Here is a 20,772-nt window from a genome sequence, read left to right on the forward strand (position 1 = left end):
GCATTTTGTAATGGAGGAGCCCCGCCCTGCTGACATCAGAACAAGTTTTATGAGATATAAAATTAGGATTGTTATGCTTGAGGGAAAACAAGCAGAGGTGCTACACTGCACTGCAAAAGCCACATATTGAATGACTGAGGTGACTGTTTTAATATTTCAGGATCTGTGTTTGAGTGACTGATTGATCACATTGTGTGTTCACATGGCAGAAAGTAATCCGAGCAGCATGTGTTGCAATGAGTGGGGAAAATAAAGGTGTAAAAGTAAAAGTCAGAGATGCAGCTACAGCATATTGGTTTAAAATCACAGCTCAGACTCAAACTCTACAAAATTCTGAAAGAAATCAATACAAACATCAAAAACCGATTTTAGCAAATAACGTTGTCTGCACTCCTGAAGCTCTAGCGTGTGTGTGTGTGTGTGTGTGTGTGTGACCCGCCCCTCTCCTGCTTCAAGTCATCTGCAATATTCCTATGCTGAAGGAAATGCTGGACTGACATGTATTTGTCATTAGCAGGTAGAGCTGGTTGTCCTCTAATTACAGGTTGGCTGTTCGATCCCTCCTTTTGTCCACATGTCCACAAGTGTCCAGCGTGAATGTGCTGAAAAAGCGCGTTCATTGAACATGCTCATATTTTGGTGAACAGTAAACCTAATGCATCTGTTTGCAACTTATGAACTTGAACATGAGCTTGGTTCACTCTTGCGACAATTCACAATGCTCATTTTATAGCACCGGGTATGCACCAGCAGTCAACGCAGCTACCTGGTACTGCTGAAGCCAGTTCATATAGATATTTAAAGGACTTGTTGAACAAATCAAAAAAATTACAGATTTCACCGGAAAAAGTCTTGCATTTATTGTGCCTGTTGGATCTGAAAAAAAAGCAAGTTTGAATGTTGACCACATCAACATCGAATTTGAGTTGTATCTGGCCGGTGTTAGGAAATATCTGCAAGTGATGATCACGAGATTTTATTTCATTATAAAAAACAAAAACTGAAGACATGCACATTTCAAGCTAGTTATTTTTTTGGGACTGAAGTAATTTATTTGATGTGTGTGAACTTAACTATGAGCTGGCATTTGTGAGCGTGTGTGCAAGTGTGAACGTGCACAACACTGGAAACATCCTCGAGCATGACGCTGAACCCCAAGTCACTCCCGATGGGTTGCCCGCTTGCTGCACACTTCATGCTCACCACATCCACCAACCATTTCCTGCCGTGTGTTTTGATGGAGCTCGGCCAGCAGCTTCTCTCTGCTTCCAGTCTTTGTGCTCAGCTACAGTCGGTCTTGACCTCTGTACCAGACACAGAAATAAACTTATTGATTGATTGATCGTCTTCATTTAACTTCCTGTGAGATACACTTTTAGATTTGCTCTTGGATGGTGGGAATACAGATGCAAAAATATCCTTACCAACATTTTGACTTATCACCACAAAGCTTGGACAGGAGTAGAGTCACTCAACATCACCTCTACTGCTCGTAATGACAATTCCTATTCTATTAAACCATCTGACAACTTATTCAGAGCTCATGCTGAATATTAATGCTCTGTGTTTTTTATTTTGCAGTCAGAAAAAATAATCTAGTCATAGTCTCCTGATTTAACTGTGTCCTTGGCATATCTCAATCCACCCTTGTGTCTCCACCATTTTTGAAACTACAGATGTGAGACGATGAATTAGCAAACGAGTTTCTCTTTTTTTCCTCGTAATGAATAACTTTTTATTATGTGAGAGAGAAATGTGGATGGAGAGATTAAAAATGAGTGGAATGTTTTGTCTGCGTCTCTCTGAACTCGGTGTGCTGCAGCCAAAGATTAGCTAGTATTGCCTCGTGTATGTGTGTGTGCTTTAGCTGGTGTGAGGTACCAGCTGGTACAGTGAGGTCTGATTAATCAGTAACATTACCCTGCAGCACTCTGTTCTGCTCTGCTAGAAGTAGGTAAAGTGTTGATATTCACAGTAAGTCACTAGCAGGACTGGGCCTCAGTGTTGCTCCATTTTCCCTCGTCCCCCTTCATCTTGAGGAGTCATGTTAAATTTCATTTAGTTCAGTTAAAGTCTGAAAAGATAGAATGTGTTTTTCAACCTTCTTTTCCTTAATTTTTTTCTCAGTGAAACTTTACGTGTACATCATGTTGGGTTCTATCATCGTCAAAGTTATCAGTCACAGATTACTGTAGTTGGGCTCTCAAGTTCTACTTTGGGAATTGGTGGAGTAGTTGTTGGTACGTTCATTATAAAAGTAGAAGTTAATATACAGTGACACAGGAGACACATCAATCAGTAAAGGTTGCAGGGTAAAAACAACATGAATCTGACCTCAGGTCTGTTTCTCTCCTCCAGACTCTAAAGCCATCGTTGATGGGAACCTGAAGCTGATCCTGGGTCTGATCTGGACTCTTATTCTGCACTACTCCATCTCCATGCCAGTCTGGGAGGGTGAAGATGGAGATGAGGTAACAATCCAGCTCCAGATTGTATTAACTTGTGTTTATCTCATGACTTCTGTTCCTCTGCAAATGAGCCAAATCTGTGTTTGTCTGCAGGACAGAATCAGACATTAAGTGATAAAAACCTGAGAATTAAAGAGACAAATAATAGTTACTGCACAAATACAAACCACTGTTAGAGAGCCGACTGATGTATGTTTGTGCTTGTTTGTTCAGGTCGAGTCAAAGACACCTAAGCAGCGTCTGCTGGGCTGGATCCAAAACAAAGTCCCTGATCTGCCAATCACCAACTTCAGCCAGGACTGGCAGGATGGCAAGGCACTGGGAGCACTGGTAGACAGCTGTGCACCAGGTATGCTCCGTGTGTGTGTTTGTTTTAAGGGTGTATGTGGGTACAGAGTTCATTATTCAGTACGTTTACATGCACAGTTTAATTCCACTTTTAATCGGAATGAAAGGCCATTCCGATTAAAAGTGGTCATGTAAATGGTCATTCCGATTGAAAAACGGTCATTCCAATTGAAAATTAAATCCGATTAAAGGGGGTGGTTTATTCTGTTTGTCATTCCGAATGAAAGAATTTTGTGTGCATGTAAACGCTCATTCCTCTTTAAGTTCATTCCGGTCTTTCTGTGCATGCTCGTTTCCTTGCCCTTCTGGCACGATGACGTATATAGCGCGCATAGCAACGGGCTGCATAGCAACAGGCTGAGATAGAGCAGTTGGACTTGTTGCACTCACCGGTTTCCATTCGCCAAAGCACGGTCTTCTATCTCCCTTCTTCGACCTTCTACCTCCCTTCTCCTCCTCAACAGATGAAGCATTAGCAGAACAAGGTTGTTGTCGTACTGCTGCTTCAAGAATATAAGCAAAACAAGCCCGAAAAACGCACTAAGAACGGCGTCGTCAAGCATCTTGTTATCCGGAGCGAGGACTATACAGTGTTTTCTTCCGGTAAACGTAAACACGTAACATCTGCCCCGCCCCTATCCAATCAGAAACCTTCCCTGCCCCAAACCTTGCGCAGACCTGAATAAAGGCGATTGAACTGATCTCCCGTGTAAACCCTCATTCAGAATGAATATTTCCCATGTAAACTACCTGGAAAGACTTTAATTCCGAATGATTTCATTCAGATTTATTTCATTCCGAATGAGAAGCTATCATGTAACCGTAGCCACTGTCATGTTAAATCGAGTCAATCCATAAAACAATATTGAAATAAAACCCCAGTTCCAAAAGAGTTGGGATGTTGTGTAAAATGTGAATAAAAACAGAATGCAATAATTTGCAAATCTTATCCAACGTACAATCAACTGAATACAGTCCAAAGAAAAGATATTTCATATTTAAACTGATAAACTTTATTGCTTTGTTATAAATATACACTTATTGTACATTTGATGATGTCTGCAGCACATTTCAAGAAAGTTGTGACAGGAGTATGTTTACCACTGTGTTACATCAACTTTTCTTTTCAACGCTCAGTGAGTGTTTGGTGGTGTCTGAGGACACTAATTGTTGATTCTTTGAAAGTGAAATTCTTTCTATTGTTGCCCAATGTACAACTTCAGTAGCTCAACAGTCCAGGGTCTCTGTTGCTGTATTTTACGCTTCATAATGTTTAATAGGAGTCAGTTTAGGACTTAAGGCAGGTCAGTCTAGTACCGGCACTCTTTACTACAAAGCCACGCCCTTGTAACTGTTTACCGTGGTTCTCCTGTTTTACATTTGTGTAAATTTTATATTTCTATATAGCCTATTATACAGCACTTTGGTCAATTGTGGTTGTTTTTAAATGTGCTATATAAATATACTTGATTTGATTCAGCCCAGAGGACACAACATCCATGATTTTCAAAAACAATCTGAAATGTGAGCTCATCCGACCACAGCACACTTTTCCACTGAGCTGAGCTTGGGCTCAGAGAATTGGTGGTGTTTGTGAATTTTGCTGATTTATGGCTTTCACTTTGCGTGGTGGAGTCCTAACTTACATTTATAGATGCAGTGACGAACTGTAGTAATATCCTTCAGACAGTGCATTCTGAAGGGTCAAAGATCACAGCCATTCAGTGCTGGTTTTCAGTCTTGGCCCTAATGTGCAAAGATTTCTCCAGATTCTCTGAATCTTTTAAGATATTTTTTGGGGCATTTTTAGCCTTTAATTGATAGAACAGACAAGTGTGAAAGGGGAGAGAGAGAGGGAGTGACATGCAGCAAAGGGCCACAGGCTGGAGTCGAACCAGGGCCGCTGTGGCAACAGCCTTGTACATGGGGCGCCTGCTCTGCCACTAAGCCACCGACGCCCCATTCTCTGAATCTTCTGATTACTGTATGTCATGGATTATAGATTAGAGAAATCCTAAATTTGTTGCACTTGTGCTTCAAGAAACCTTCTTAACCTGTTTGCCCACAGTTTTCACAAAATGACTGTCCTTGATTGTGACAACTGAGCTTTTTGAAGATGCCCTTTTTAAACACAATCATGATATTTGAATTTGTTAACAATGAACCTGTTTACTACCCTGGAAATCCAGAGTTCTCGCAAGTGCACAATTTGAATTTGCTCAGCGAGTCAATCAGTAATCAGTAATGATGCTCATTATCCATGCCGTTGGAGCCGAGCTGCACCAATCACATCGGTGTATCTGATATAGCCGGGCCAGAGGCGAGCTAAACAGATGACGACAGCGCTGCGACGACGAATCCGGAATCAGTCAGTAAACATTGCAAGATGGCTACGGATGAACACCAGTTGTTTAAAACAGCTTTGACCGCTACAATGAACGAGTTAGACTTGGCCTTTTCTTTAAAAGAGGAACAGAAGACAGCGCTCGAGTCTTTCCTTTGCAAGAAGGACGTTTTTGCTGTTTTGCCAACCGGATACGGAAAGAGTCTAATCTACCAGTTAGCTCCGCTGGTAGCGCTCTGGATACGTCACCCCGTGTATTGTTCTGATTGGTCGTAGTGGTATCCAATTGTGTGCAGTGATATTTTCAGATGCATGCTTGGTGCCGCCCCTCAAGTTGAGCCATTTGCATTACTCATAGCCAGACCCTAAATCTTTCTAGATTTGGGTCTGGATTTCCAGGCTACCTGTTTACCTGTGGATCATTCTATTCTGGTGTTTTTGGAGCTGTCCAAAACTTTCCCAGTCTCCTGTTGCCCCTTTCCCAGCTTTTCTGGAACGTGTTGCAGACATCAAATTCAGAAAAGTGTATATTTACCCAACAAAAAGCAATAAAGATTATCTGTTTAAACATCAAATATCTTGTCTCTGTACTGTATTCAATTGAATATAGGTCAAAAAAAGATTTGAAAATAATTGCATTCTGTTTTTATTTACATTTTACACAGCATTCCAACTGTTTTGGGACTGGGGTTGTAGTTTTATCATTCCCCAGGAGAGCTCTCACTGTTGTGTGTCTACAAGTTTCTGTGGTTGACAGTGTTGTTGTTTGTTTGCAGGCCTGTGTCCAGACTGGGAGACCTGGGATGCAGACAAAAAAGTGGAGAATGCCACTGAAGCCATGACGCTGGCTGATGACTGGCTGGGCATCCCGCAGGTTAGAGTCCCTCTGACACTTAATTTTTTAAAAATATTTTAGAGTTAAATATTTTTTTTTCACATTCATATGGCTCTGTTGTTGGCTGGAACCAGAACCGTCTGCCTCACAGTCCACCACTGGACAGTCTGAAGAGCCACAGTGCATTTTGGGACAGTTGAGTACATCCAGTAGGATCATGTCAGCTGGAATGAACTAAATACTCTTTTACACTTTTACATCCATACTGTACGTATGACTGATGAATGCAAAGGACGGAGGCTTCTCTGGGGGCTTTTACTGTGAAGCAGCTGCAGGGATGATGCAGACACTAAGCGTTTATTGACGCCCAGACTGCTAACTACGCTAACAAGCCATTATCAGACAAACATCACACTTCCTGTATTTTATTCCTCTGTATCGTGCAGCCTAACAGGGAACAGAATTGGCTGTGCTGTGATTTTTCCTCCAGAGGTCAAAGGTTACCGGCAGCATCTCACACAGATACTGTTTGGTTTCCTGATTGCAGAGGAAACTCACTGAACCTGAGTGTGTGTTTTTACACACTTCTGTTTGAAGCCAAGAGGATGCAACTCGAGCTGAAACGGAAATGTACTATGAGGACTTGTGTGACAAATAATTGTTCCCTGGAAAATAATAAGCCCGAGTATTTGTCCCTTCTGAATCAGTAGTTAGAGGGGCTTTTTTCGAATGTGAAAAGTTTCTTCGCAGATAGTGGAGCATTTTTTCCTTTTATCTTTTTTGTTCATTAAGAAGTCATTATGGAGAAACCCTTGAAATCTGAGTTCAATATTTTTGTGTCATAGCTGCATTACGTGATGCTCTGCTTTCTGTCAATCAGCTGACACCCATAGGAAGTCTCCTCCAGAAAAAACATAACTGACATCACCGTCACACCCCATGATGTTAATTTAGGCCATCAATGTTTGCTGGAAAAGTTCATTCCACCAGACAAAAGAAAATAGTGGTGACTGTTAACGACGCCGGTGTGACACAGAGTTCAGGACACCCCTGTTCACGTCTTTTTTTCCGGGTTTGGACTCCTTTGTTCCAGTGAAGGGAAGTCTTAATGCAACAGCATACAATTATATTTTAGATGACAGCATTCTTCCAAGTTTGTGGCAACAGTTTATTGGAGGTCCTCCCCTATTTTAACATGACAATGCCTGTGCTTAATAAATAAGCACCATAAAGAAATGTTTTGTCAAGACTGGTGTGAATGAATTTGACTGGTCTGCACTGCGTGCTGACCTTAGCCCCATCCGGCACCTTCTGAATGACCTGGAGCACTGACTGAGAGCCAGATTGTTTAACATCAGTGTTGGACCTGGCTAATCCCTGCAGCCCGGTTCAAGACCTGGTGGAAAACCTGAAACCAGAAGAGCCACGTTCACACTGGCAGCTCAAATCTGCTTCCAGGGATATTAAAGTATAAAACAGATTTATTTACGGCAAACCTGAACTGTTGTGTGTGTTGTGTGTATTCAGGTTATGGCTCCAGAGGAGATCATTAATCCCAAAGCAGATGAACAGTCGGTGATGACCTACCTGTCTCAGTTCCCCAAAGCCAAACTGAAGCCAGGAGCTCCACTCAAACCCAAACTCAACCCCAAGAAGGCCCGAGCATATGGACCAGGTACACACACACACACACACACACACACACACACACACACACACACACACACACACACTCTCATACACACTCTTAAACTTGATTTACTCGATTATATTTTGGGTGCATTCGCAAACATTCCCTCCTAGTGTTGGAGTGCACTTTGGCTCGAACAGGACCGTTTGTAAATTCAGAGTGTTAATGGAACACTCTGGGCACTCTGTCTGAGGAGCTGGAGCAGCAGAGTACTATCCATTTTAACTTACCTGTTAATTTATTTGTTTAAAAAAAGGCAAAACACTCTGTTTCTTAAAACCACAACACTCTCATTTTAGTGTGAGCATCAGGTTGGATATTAGTCACAGATATTTGCAGAGGTTTTAATTCATCTTTGAAAACACTCTTGGTCTAGCCATCCCTTTTAGTAATTAAAAAAAAAAACCATCTGGGTGTTATTAACCTGTTCCTGCCAGTGTGTCTGAGCTAATGGGAACACTGGAAACACTGGTCTGTCTGACAATGTGAGGAAGTGAGCAGCTGATTGTCCGAACAAAGGACCATGCTTATATCTGATACACACACAGACACACACACACACACACACACACACACACACACAGACACACAGAGACACACACACACACACACACAGTAACCTTGAGGAGGAAATTACCTGGAAATGGTTACAGAGACAGAAGGACACCACACACACACATACACACACACACGCACACACTCAAACGCACATGCACACGCACACAAACATAGAGTTGTAAAATCCTGTTTTAGGTGTTATAAACCATTAATTTGATGTTTTGGCGTCTGATAAATCTTCAGACTAACTTCAGTTCAGTTAAGCTGTATTGGTGTTGATTTTTGAAGTTTGGGCCGCAGCTTTTTATGAATTTATCCTCAGATTCTTATTCAGATTAATGGATTAGTTGTTTTGTATATCAAAATTTTCACAAAAAAAGTGGTGAAATATACTCAAAACCATTTCCGAGAGCCCAAGATGGCGTCTTCAAATTGCTCGTTTTTTTTACTCACACTTCAAAACTGTCTGACAGTTGTTTCTTTAAAGTGTTTTCTATAGCGATCCATTTCAGTAACCAATCACAAATGTTTACTCAGTCAACATTACAGTGTTTTTTACCTGACTGTATGTGTTGATTTTCTTCTTCTGCAGGTATTGAACCGACAGGGAACAGGGTGCTGCGTCCTGCTGTGTTCACAGTGGACACGTTTAGTGCAGGTCAGGGTCAGGTGACCGTCTACCTGGATCATCCGGACGGCACCAGAGAGGAGGTACGTCATCACATCCTCCTCTTCCTCATACTAATGCTTTCTTTCCTTCTTCGTCATCTTCATGAAAGATCATGGTGTCCTCTCACCATTTTAATGGAAAACCTGCTGTCGTTTATGTTTTTGTGTTAAATTCTGGCAAATGACTCATCCTTAAGAAAACTTACATCTTTCTGTGTGTGTCAATCAGTTGAAGGTGGAGCCTAATGAGGGCAAGAAGACGTACAGTGTCACATATGTTCCTCAAGTCATGGGGCCTCACAAGGTAAACTTCAGTTTTCTTTTTTTAATCATGTAAAAATAAATAAAAGAATTACATAAATTAATCTCAGAATGTATTTTTTCTTTGAAGCCTAAAATCCAGTGAAATTCTCTTTAGTTTTAACTTTTGTTTGATGGAAAAATAAACTTTTACAGCAGGTTTCAAAGATAAAGGCCGTTATTTTATCACTGTGCAGGGAGGAATATGAATGTCATTCTTACAATTTCAGAGTTTAAACTTTTAAAATCACACCACTTCAACTTATTACTGTTTTTGAAATAAAAACTCTGTAAAAGGAAGTTTCATATTATTTATTATTTAATCAGTGAAAGGGACAGGGACGATCGATAATTGTTGTCTGTGTTTCCTAGGTGACGGTCTTGTTTGCAGGCCAGCAGATTCCCAAAAGTCCATTTGAGGTGAATGTGGACAAGGCACTGGGCGACGCCTCCAAGGTCACAGTCAAAGGCCCGGGAATTGAACCTGTGGGCAACGTCGCCAACAAGCCCACCTACTTTGACATCTTCACTGCAGGTCAGAGACACGAATGACCGCTGAGGGTGTTTCACACTCACACAAACACAGACACATCTACGGGTCAAATTAACTGTTAGTCCAGTGAAAAGGTCTCATCACTCAGTCCTGAGACAGCATATGATGTCACAGGCTGTAAACCACCAATAAGAGTGAACTGAAGTGTAGTTGTGTGAAAGGCAACACAAACAGTTTTTTATTAATTTCTTCACAGCAAAAGGAGTTAACGACATTTTGTGTTACATACCTTCAGTTACTCAGTCCAGTTTCATTAAAGCCTCATTCAGCCTCCAGTTTGCAGGGATTTACTGACCATTAAAACTATTAACTTCAGCCCTGGTGACACTGCAGGGTTCACACAACCTCAAACATTTAACAAAAGTAGGTGATGTCTTTATGCAGGCTCACCAGTTGTTAGGGTGATCAGGGTAGCTAATGAAATGCAACTTGTAACACTGCTTTGGAGTTCCCAGGAGTTGCTACCAGTTTCCTTACACTCAGTTCAGAAGATTTGCGCCAAGACGAAACCCTTTTAGAAAGTTGCAGAGAAAAGTTGCAGCGGTGTGAACTGGCTGGTCTGGTTTGACTCAAGCCGGCTGATGGTGCCACCTGCAACTCAGCTGGTCAAATCACTGGCGGCTGGTTATAAACAAGTACCACAAAAGTCAAAAATTGTAAATGAACTATAAATTTCCAATAGAAAATGTTAGAATTTGCATAAAGGATGTGAAATAAATCAGTTTTTAATCTGAAAAGAGCTGCACAGTGTTCAAATGAAACTTTAATTGGGACCTGTGAACTAAATGCCTTGAAGACTGACTTGTTAAAGTTTCTCTGTAGGAGCTGGTACAGGAGATGTGACGGCCATGATCAAAGACCCTCAGGGCCGCCAGAACACTGTGGAGGTGATGATGGAGGATAAGGGCGACAGCATGTATCGCTGCACCTACAAGCCCACCCAGGCCGGCCCGCACACTGTCAGTGTCCTTTTTGGCGGGGCGGTGATCCCCAAGAGCCCCTTCAAAGTGGACGTGGGGCCTGGTGAGTCACATCAGTAAATTATGACTCATAAACATAATAATCATGATCCCACTTGAATGCATCATAACAACATCACTCCGACATTTGTGTTTGTGCAGCTTGCATGCCGGGGGCGTGCAGGGCGACGGGTCGCGGTCTCCAGCCGTCAGGAATGAGGGTGAAACAGGTCGGTGACTTCAAGGTGGACACCAAAAACGCCGGCAGTGGAGACCTGAAGGTGCTCATCAAAGGACCCAGTGAGTACAGTTCACACTGTAGAGACTTTATACAGAGACAAAGTTAAAGTCTACTAACATCACCATCCCTAGAGCCAGCTTGTAGGATTTAGGGGGATTTTCTGGCAGAAATATAATATAGTATATATGTTTTCTTTAGTGTATATTCAACTAAAAATAAGAATCGTTGTATTTCATGAATCATTTATATCCACACAGGGAGCAGGTTTTTGTTTATGGAGATGGCAGTGTTGCTCTGCCATGCTTCTACAGTAGCCCAGAATTGACAAACTGAACTCTGGCGCTAGATAAGGACATTGTGTTGTCCACCGTAGTTAGCAGCCACTCTTCGAAAAGCACTGATTTGGAATCTGAAACTACTTTATTCAGTGTCAGTACTGGTTTAAATCAACTGGTCTGTGGGTATTGAAAAGGAAGACACCTCTGCTCACCTCTGCGGATAATTCAGCTCCCGGTAAAAACCTAGGCTAGCAGCCGAGCAGCGTCGGTGAAACACTGAATTGTAACACGAAACCACTTTATTCGGTATTTTTACTGGTTTTAATCACCTGGTCTGTTTCTTTTGGAGAGAAAAAGACCTCTGTAGATAATTTGGCTTCGCATAAAGACGTCCTGAACAAGAAACGCTGCACAAATTCCAACTGGGAGAAGTTTTAGCTGGTTGTAGTCCCCAATCCTCAATGCCAGATGCCACTGAATCCCCCTAAATGTTACAGACTGCTCCTTTAAAAAAAACAGAAGAACTTAAACTGTGAGAAGGTGAAGACGCCTGCTAGGGCTGATGGAAAAAGGGAATATTTTAATGTCAGATTACTTTGTTATATATATATATATATATGTGTGTGTGTGTGTGTGTGTGTGTGTTCAGAGGGCATCGATGAGCTGGTGAAGCAGATCTCCAGTAAGGATGGTGTGTTCTCCTACGAGTATTATCCCAACAGTCCTGGCAAATACACCGTGTCCATCACCTGGGGGGGTCAGCACATCCCCAAGAGGTGAGCTGTTACACTATATATATGTGTGTGTGTGTGAGTGTGAGAGAAATAATTACCTCAGCACATTACCTCATCTGATCTGAATGGTTGGATCCGCAAGGGAATGAGGACTTTGAGTCTGGGCCTTGTGCTCTCTTTGTCACCTCTGTACAGCAGAGCGTGTGAGTATTAGTATCAGTATAAGTGCAGGGAGTTCCCTGAGTTTCTGATCAGCCAGCCAGATGGAAAGAGACGCCAACTAAATGTAAGGAATTCTTGGCGCTGAGGCTCACTGATGAGTAGCCAGACTTTAACAAACACAACATGGATCAGATGTTGTACATGTAAGGGAAATACCTGTAAACACTAAATTGGATTAAACCAAACATTTTACAGAACAGCAGCGTCATGTAGCGTGCCTGTTTGTGGTTCAGCCGTAATCCTGTGCAGGCGTCCTCACAGGTCATGCAGGGTCAGACAGATCCCACATTGAAGAAGCCGTTTGAGAAGCCGTCCTTGAGCAGGTTTCTGTTTTACTTCATCCAGCGCCGACTGTCAGCTCATCCAGCTATGGTAACACAGAAAACACTTTGTCACTCTTCCACGTGAAAGAAAGGGAGACGGATAGGGAAAGAGTTTTATGGTTTTTATCTTGCTTTCAGAAACCTGGATATGATCTTATCACAGGTTTGAGAAACCTGGATCTGCTATCGGAAGATAGAAACCAGGATACTGCATACCATATTCATTAGTCAAGCACAATCACTGTGCAACCCATTTATGTTGCACTTAATGTTCAGATTCATTCATTTTTCTGTAACTGTTCATCCCGTTGGGGGGTCGCAGGTAGTTGGGCATTTTAACATGGGGGTCTGTGGGGACTGACTGTTTTGGAGCGAGCTTTAAGTGGCCGTTTAAGGAGCTGCAGTTTTTGACACTACCACATAGGCTGCATCTCCCAGCCTCAGAGGTTGTTGCTTGGTTGGTACAGAACTTAGTGACTGAGATAATGAGAAATCAAGACACAACTGCACACATTTGTATTTTTAAAAACACTACAAAACCATTCTTAATGATTTATAAAACATAAAAACATGCTTAAGGGCTTTTAAAATGAACTGTGATCAGAGATGCACAGTTTTTCTGTTACTTGTATCTGAAATATATGTATTTCAATTACTTTTGCATATTTTGTAATTGGTAAAAAAAAAAAAAAAAAAAAAAAATGAAATGTAATTTAAAACAAGATACTTTTTCGTTCATTCATTCAGGTAACTGCTTATCCTGGTACAGGTCTTTTTGAGTGTGGTAATTTTGTACTTTTAAAAACACTACAAAAACTTTCTGATGTATAAAACATAAAAAACATGACTAGGTCAAAACTTAGTACATAGTTGGACTGTGCATGAAACACTTGAAGGCTTTTAATTTGAAATTTGAAACAGAAAATGGCGTCCATCACTCAGTCACGAACTCTTGGCCTGTATCCACTGTTGTATTGGAGCCGAAAAAAACATGTGACTACATGTTAAAATGAAGAGCAGTACACTTAGAGACAGTCACTCAGCAGAAGGGAGCAGCTTTTTACCTGGAGCTGCACTGACTGATCATTTAACACCACCCTCCTCTCTTCAGTTCTGGTCAGAGACCTGCGTCCCTGCATGGCTGGTGGAGGCTGCACAGCCATCGGCCACTGTCGAGCCAAGTTCTGCCAATAAGGATAGTTTGTAAAATGTCCTGTCGGCTAAATGGAAATGTCATATCCTAAATTTGATCAAAATGTGGATACTTGTGCACATGTGAACTCAGTCATTTGTAGATATGGTGAAGTGTAGTCCTACATGTGCTCTGTTGCACCTGTAACCACACCCAACAATGATGTCACAGGGTCCTCACCTCTACATCACCGCAGCAAGGTGAGAGGTTAACTGGAGGTCTGCAAAGATTACTCTTAATTATTTTTTAAAGTTGACCTGAAAGAAAATATAAGGTATAATCATACTGCAGCTTTTTTGGACATTTTATTTATTTTTTTTAAAACAGTTGTTGATGATGTTTGTCTGCATCTAAGCCTGTAGCCTGCTAGTGTTTCTCTCACGGGTCCAGATGTGGTGATGTTAAATGTCCAGACTGTTAAATATCACAGGTAGACCGGTGACCTCAGCACTTCATACGTTACAGATGACTCGAATCAGGACATGAAGTAACTTACAGATGGCTGAAATAACAGATGAGGTTAAGCTGGTTCAAACCTCGGCACAGCTGTGTACTCTGAAATGCCCGTCAGGCTGTTGGACGGGAAGTGATATTACAAACAGTGTTACGTGTTCTCACATAGATACTGCAACAATTAAATTACAGCGCAGATGTCATCGGGTCCTGCTGAAGATCAGCGCTGTCACTGCATAAAGTATATTTTTGACCAAATAAGTACATAAATCTGTGTTTAATTAGTACTGACAATACTGGTAATTACAGTAAATTGAAGATAATGATATTGTTATATTTAATAGTAGCAGCAGAGGTCGACTGTTAAAGGATTTTTAAAGGCTGATGAAAAGTTGAGAGCCTAATTACTGGCCGATATCAACCCCAGCCAAAAGAAAAAAATAGTGTCAGAAATGAACAATCTGATCAGACTAAAGGTGACTATATTTGGATGAGAGGGTGGAGCTGACTCATAGGGCCTTTCACAAAACACCTGCATTGACACAAGGATTCGCCACATTGAGCGCCATCGCAAATTAGTGGAAGCGATTTATAAAACTCTCCAACAGCCAGCCTGCACCGATGCCGACTTACTGACCATGTGGAACGCCATATTGTGTCCGTCATGGAAGACGCTCCGCACAAATACAGTTCCGTGACAAGCCTGAACTGATCAAACAAAGATGGACGTTTATAGGCCATACAGATGTTAACATCTTAAAGGTTTCATTGTATTATATCATTCTCTATCCTTAAACATGACTATTTCAAACTTAGTATATAGTTGGACTGTGTATAAAACACTGGAGGGCTTTTCATTTGAAACAGAAAATGGTGGCAATCACTCTTGGCCTGCATCAACTGTTGTATTGGAGCCGAAAAATTCATGTGACTAAATGTTAAAATGAAGAACAGGGCACTTGACTCAGTCACACAGCAGAGGGGAGCAGCTTTTTACCTGGAGCTGCACCGACTGATCATTTAACACCACCCTCCCCTCTTCAGCTGTGGTTGAAGATGTGCGTCCCTGCGTGACTGGTGGAGGCTGCACAGCCATTGGCCACTGTCATAGCCAAGTTCTGTCAATAACGATAGTTTGTTAAATGTCCTATCGACATTGATTAATTGGCTGAACGATATATCAGTCAATCTCAAAGCAGCAATAGCAGTTCGAAGAGGAAGAGGAGGAGTATTCTGGTGGAAAACTTTTGAAAAATCAAAGACAAAATTGACAGTTAAAGGAAAAAAATAACGTTTCTGTGTGTGTGTGTGTGTGTGTGTGTGTTTGTGTGTAATGAAGACAGTAAATCCCAACAGACAGTTTTATTTGGCGTGAAGCTAGTTTCCAACACACACACACACACACACACTCGCAGCCAGTAACTGCTGAAGGTTGGATTACAACCTCGTGAGGCACTGAGGTTGTTGATGTGTGTATGTGTGTGTGTGTTGACAGCTTCACAGATGATCTCATGCAGCATGCTGTCTTACCCCCGAACCCCACCCCCCTCCACCCTCCCACCCCCATACACATGCGCGCGCACACACACACACACACACACACACACTTTTTCATACATATGTTGCGACATCAGAGCGGTGGGTTGTGTGATTTTCTCGTTCTGACAGTTTTGCTCTTTCGCTCTCTTTTTTCAGTCCATTCGAGGTGACGGTGGGTCGGGAGGCGGGGCCTCAGCAGATCAGGGCCTGGGGTCCCGGCCTGGAGGGAGGTGTTGTGGGTAAACCTGCCACCTTTGTAGTGGAGTCCATCGGCACTGATGTTGGAGTGCTGGGTGAGTTTCAGGCTGATATTTTCCAATCATCCGACACTGCAGTTAAAGTTTCACTGATACTAGAATGGTGTTACACTGACACTCCTCTAGTTGTGACGATTAATTAGGCTTCCCCTAAAAATGGTCCCTTCCTTCTTTGCCCTTAACTACTAGTGTTGAAAGCTGAGGATTTGTTAAGAGACTGGAAATAATTCAGATTAGATCTAAGGATTTGAAACTGGAATCAGATTGATGAGATAACATCATCACTTTACATTCAGTCTAATCTGACCTGCTGTTTTTTCAGGTTTTGCCATCGAGGGACCCTCTCAGGCTAAAATCGAGTGCGAGGACCAGAACGACGGATCATGTGATGTCTGTTACTTGCCAACGGAGCCTGGAGAGTATGCCGTCCATGTGACCTGCGATGAAGAGGACATTGAACACAGCCCTTTCATGGCTACCATCGTCCCCAACAACAACGCCAGTGACCCAGATAAGGTCAGTAAGAGACAAAGCCAGGGTGCTGTTGTGCTATAGCATTGTGATTGGCCCATCGAACTTCACCTGCCAACTGTATCACCACACAGAAGGAAGCTTGCATCTACTCATAGACGAGAAGTTCGCACTTGTGACAGCGTGAGATGAAAACATTAATGGCAGCTGAGGTGTAACATTAGCCAGTTTGGTGGTGCTAGGTGAGCTACCAGTATGCACGTTTCCTTCTGTGCAGTGATACAGTTGGCGGGTGTATCGGTAGAAAGAAAGTAGTTCCTATATGAGGCTTTTCACAACATTGTCTGTGGATTATCTTGAGTAACGGGGTCGTGATTCTGAAAAGAGACATTACTGTTGAGTTTTTCAAATGTATTTATTTTGGCGCTCTGAGAACCGTTATATTGGAGAGAAGGCAGATGTCTCTACAGCACACATCTCCAACACTCCTTAACTCACACTAAAACAATCTAGACTGATAAATAGCTCTACAGGTAAGAGGCCTTCCTGCACCTTCCCTGCAATGACAGTCTTTGAGAGCTTGTCTTTGCTCCTTGCACTCAGGTTGCCGTACCATGCTGTAATGTTAAATGATAAAATGCTTTCAACCAGGCTTCTGTATGCTATTTCGAACAGGCGCTGATTGGCTCCCTTGTCAATGCTTTCTGAGTTTCCATTAAAAGTTAATGTCTGATCAATAACTGTTGTGTGTAATAGTGAGAATTGGTTTTGTGGTTGCAGGTTCAGGCTTACGGGCCTGGTCTTGAGAAGACTGGCTGCCTGGTCAGCCAACCTGCAGAATTCACTGTCAATGCTAAGAATGCTGGGAGCGGACCTCTGAAAATCATGGCTCAGGTAAGATTCTCTCATACTCAATCATTTATCATGTGTGTGTTTACAGCTTTTTGTTTGATACAAGTAAGACCGTGAGAGACTTTTGTAATAAAAACAACTATTACACTGCAAGTATTTTATTATTTTCATTATTGATTAATCTGTTGATGCTTTTTTTTTTTGTGTATGAACTGATGAATTGGTTCGTCTGCAAACCTCCAAACAAACAGTTGTATACAGCTGCATGTTTGGACTTTTGTTTTATTTGTTTGAAGCTTTGACCACCTGCTTAACGCTCTGTCCGTCTATCTGTCAGGACGCAGAGGGACTTCCTGTGGACGTGAAGGTGAGGAGTAAAGGTGACGGGATGTACTCCTGCTCCTACACGCCCAACTCCCCTCTCAAACACACCGTGTCTGTCGCCTGGGGAGGAGTCAGCGTCCCCAACAGCCCCTTCAGGGTAAGCAGCCAATCACAAGCTTTAATTAAGGCAGAGACCGTCACAGTCATGCAATCAGAGATGATTGTTCCAGAGGAAAGTTTTAAGACGGAGCAGACGAAATCTAAAGATGCGAGTCGTAAAACTAAAAAGCCTCTCATCATCATGACTACATACACTGAGGAAAGGTACACCTTCTAGTTCAGCTGCACAGAAAGAAATCACAGAAGTAAACTGATATTTAAAAAAAGAAGAATACATTCTTTATATACTATAAAATTTTAATTAATAGCCCGGGCTATTAATTGAAATTTTACAGGATATAAAAAAGAAACAGTACATGAAATCTTTGCTGGTGAGACAACACTTTAACATGTTAAATGCCTTAAGAGTAAAATACTGTAACAGAAATAAAAACAAGTTATTTGATTAAATTAACTGGTCTCAGTCCGGTTACAAATGAACTCTGGTGCGGTTGGTTTGTGGTGAGAACGTGTTCTGACCTTGATCCGAACCAACTGCAGTCACATGACACATTGTTTGGGTTAAACATGAGCATGTTACAGTCCTGGAGGATTATTAATGTGCACCTCCTCCTGTACTGCCTTAATATACACATTCAGCACATCCAATGTATCAAAACATTGTTTTCTAGTTGGAGCCGCACCTCGTTTTCAAACTGTATGGTTTGACTAAAATGAACAATGACAGCAATATAGTCCACGATGAGCAGCGCTAAAATCAACCTGCATAGTTGTCCCTCCATTGTGACATTAGAAAGTGTCACATTTATCTTACAAGTGTACTCTTCTTCAACGTTTGCTTTACTTCCTGGATTTTCCCCACATGAAAATTCTGACCAATTAGAGCAGCTTTCTCACCCAAGGCATTTTATCTGGTCCTCTTGTAAATGCTGCCGTGAGAACACGAACCAACTCTAGGCAATTATGCAACTTTGTGACAAAATTAGTCCCTGATTCGGACCAAAGCAAGACAACTCTACATCTGAAAGCACCCTTAAACACCAAGATGTTGAAGTATTCTTTAAAACAAACGGTTAGCTAGTTTAGATTTTGTCACGTCCACTATGACCATCATAGTGTATGTCATGTGGAATGAAGCCATTAGTTTGACTGATCACAGTTGTTATTGCCAAAGTCGCTTGACATCTAAATGTTAACTTGTGTTCTTTTGCTAAATCGTTAAACTACAAACTTGACTTTCATTTCAAACCATTTTCTGACCTGAAGCTGACACTAAGGCATCATTAACACCATAAAAATGTTTAATGTGTTTAACAAACCCTGTTGTCTTTTGATTAATGTTCACATGTTGTACTTTATTCACCACACTGTAACCTCTGTTTGTGCACTGTAACAACCTTTGGTTTGTCTTTCATAAGGTCGCTTTGAATGTCACTAATCAAAACTGGATTTAAATTATTTTTTTTTTACATTAAGTTGTTTTTATGTGAATGTTAAAGATGATTTAATCACCACATGCACTAACTAGTCTTTTCTGCACTGTAACCACTGCCCAAGCACTGTAACCCACTTTGCTTTTTGTGTGTGTGTGTGTGTTTTTTAAAAACACTTATTTGGGTTGAGCTACACTAGAGCTTCACTGATCTGAACCTTTTCTGAATTTAAGAGAATTGGCAACAACCTGAAAAATGGAGAAAGGGATGTCCAATTATTTTCAGCCCCAATTCTGATCCGAATGCCATCCGACACTTATATTTACTTAAATGTTCATTAAATATATAACTGACAAAAATAAATAATAGCTGGAGTCTACTTAATCTGGCACACCTTGTTTTCCAGAGGTACTTGATCCACATACTGGAGATTCTGATAAAAAAATGGAAAGTTTTATGATTAAATTCATGATCTGAAATGAACTGGGAAAATGTGACTCTCATAACTAACGTGCTGTTATATATGCCAGGATTGGCCCTGATATGATACTTGGGATGGACTTAGGACGTCTTAACTTTACAACACATGCAGCATCAAGGAATACAAATAATACTGAATTGACTGTTAAAGAATCTGATCGAGTCACAGTGTGTTTTGCCACACAAGACAATTATTTTACTTTATTTTCTGTTATACTAATTTCTGATGTACGAGCTCGTCAGTCTTCCTTGGCGTTTTTGGACCTAAATTTTTTTAATTTCTAAGAACCCCCATTTTTGTTGTGTGTGCATCATGAAAATTATTATCCATCATAGTTCAGAGTAGGTGCTCTCCCCAGTGGGCAGTTCCTCTCAGGGAGTCCCCACTTCAGTGGCCAAGAGAGCTCAAAGGTCAATCAGTGCTCAATTTAAGAAAACATATCCAACATCTGCACTGCTTTGACAACACATAAATGTTGCATTGAGTAATATATAAAGACTGAAAAGTAGGGGATCCAGGATGGAGCTCTGTGGCACTCCATAATTAGTGTTCACTCTTTTTAATGTTAGAAATACAATAAACACATAAACTGCTTTGCCATTTTTAAACATCACGGGATTTGAGGGGGCAAATCTTCTTATATAACCCTTTTTAAAAATTAAAATAAGCAATGTCTTTTCCTGTTTAATCATTACTCAATATAAGAAAACACAATCAAACGAAGTGAACACCTACATTGCTTTGACAACACATAATGTAGCATTTAGAAAAAGCCCAACAGATAAATAAAGCACATGTTCAAAAACATATTCACCATGTGGCACACAGAAAACACATGCAAACACAGCATTTTCTCCATTTGAGTGTGTTTTCTTAAGGTCCAGTGCGTTTAGCTCTGCCATAGCTTTTGATATTTTTGCTTAAGTGTTAGTTGCTGGTTTAATTAAAAGTCAAATCAGCGAAGTTAAAGTTGAAATCAGAGGGACCGCATCCTTGGTGCTGCACTAATTACTCCTCCTGGTTGACTGGATATCAAAAACCTGCCCTCGAGGTGAAGCTGGTTAAAAGAAGCTTGTGAAACATTGAGAGCACAAACATATGTGCAGTAATTTATATTTACACGCGAGG

General features: G+C 41.3%; 1 protein-coding gene across 2 annotated transcripts in view; it reads left to right on the forward strand.

Annotated features, from left to right (window-relative positions):
* flnba (filamin B a) overlaps window positions 1-20,772 on the forward strand; it is an 85,744-nt gene that overhangs the window by 35,087 nt on the left and 29,885 nt on the right. For both annotated transcript variants that reach the window (XM_033625594.2, XM_033625595.2), the window contains exons 2-15: window positions 2,359-2,471; window positions 2,682-2,817; window positions 5,937-6,034; window positions 7,523-7,670; window positions 8,836-8,954; window positions 9,142-9,216; window positions 9,585-9,747; window positions 10,588-10,788; window positions 10,887-11,024; window positions 11,893-12,019; window positions 15,863-15,999; window positions 16,286-16,479; window positions 17,215-17,328; window positions 17,624-17,767. In XM_033625594.2, the coding sequence (XP_033481485.2) occupies window positions 2,359-2,471; window positions 2,682-2,817; window positions 5,937-6,034; window positions 7,523-7,670; window positions 8,836-8,954; window positions 9,142-9,216; window positions 9,585-9,747; window positions 10,588-10,788; window positions 10,887-11,024; window positions 11,893-12,019; window positions 15,863-15,999; window positions 16,286-16,479; window positions 17,215-17,328; window positions 17,624-17,767 (1,907 nt within the window). The remainder of the gene's footprint in view (window positions 1-2,358; window positions 2,472-2,681; window positions 2,818-5,936; window positions 6,035-7,522; window positions 7,671-8,835; window positions 8,955-9,141; window positions 9,217-9,584; window positions 9,748-10,587; window positions 10,789-10,886; window positions 11,025-11,892; window positions 12,020-15,862; window positions 16,000-16,285; window positions 16,480-17,214; window positions 17,329-17,623; window positions 17,768-20,772) is intronic.

Source organism: Epinephelus lanceolatus, chromosome 1, assembly GCF_041903045.1.
Source record: "Epinephelus lanceolatus isolate andai-2023 chromosome 1, ASM4190304v1, whole genome shotgun sequence".
Taxonomy (NCBI): domain Eukaryota; kingdom Metazoa; phylum Chordata; class Actinopteri; order Perciformes; family Serranidae; genus Epinephelus; species Epinephelus lanceolatus.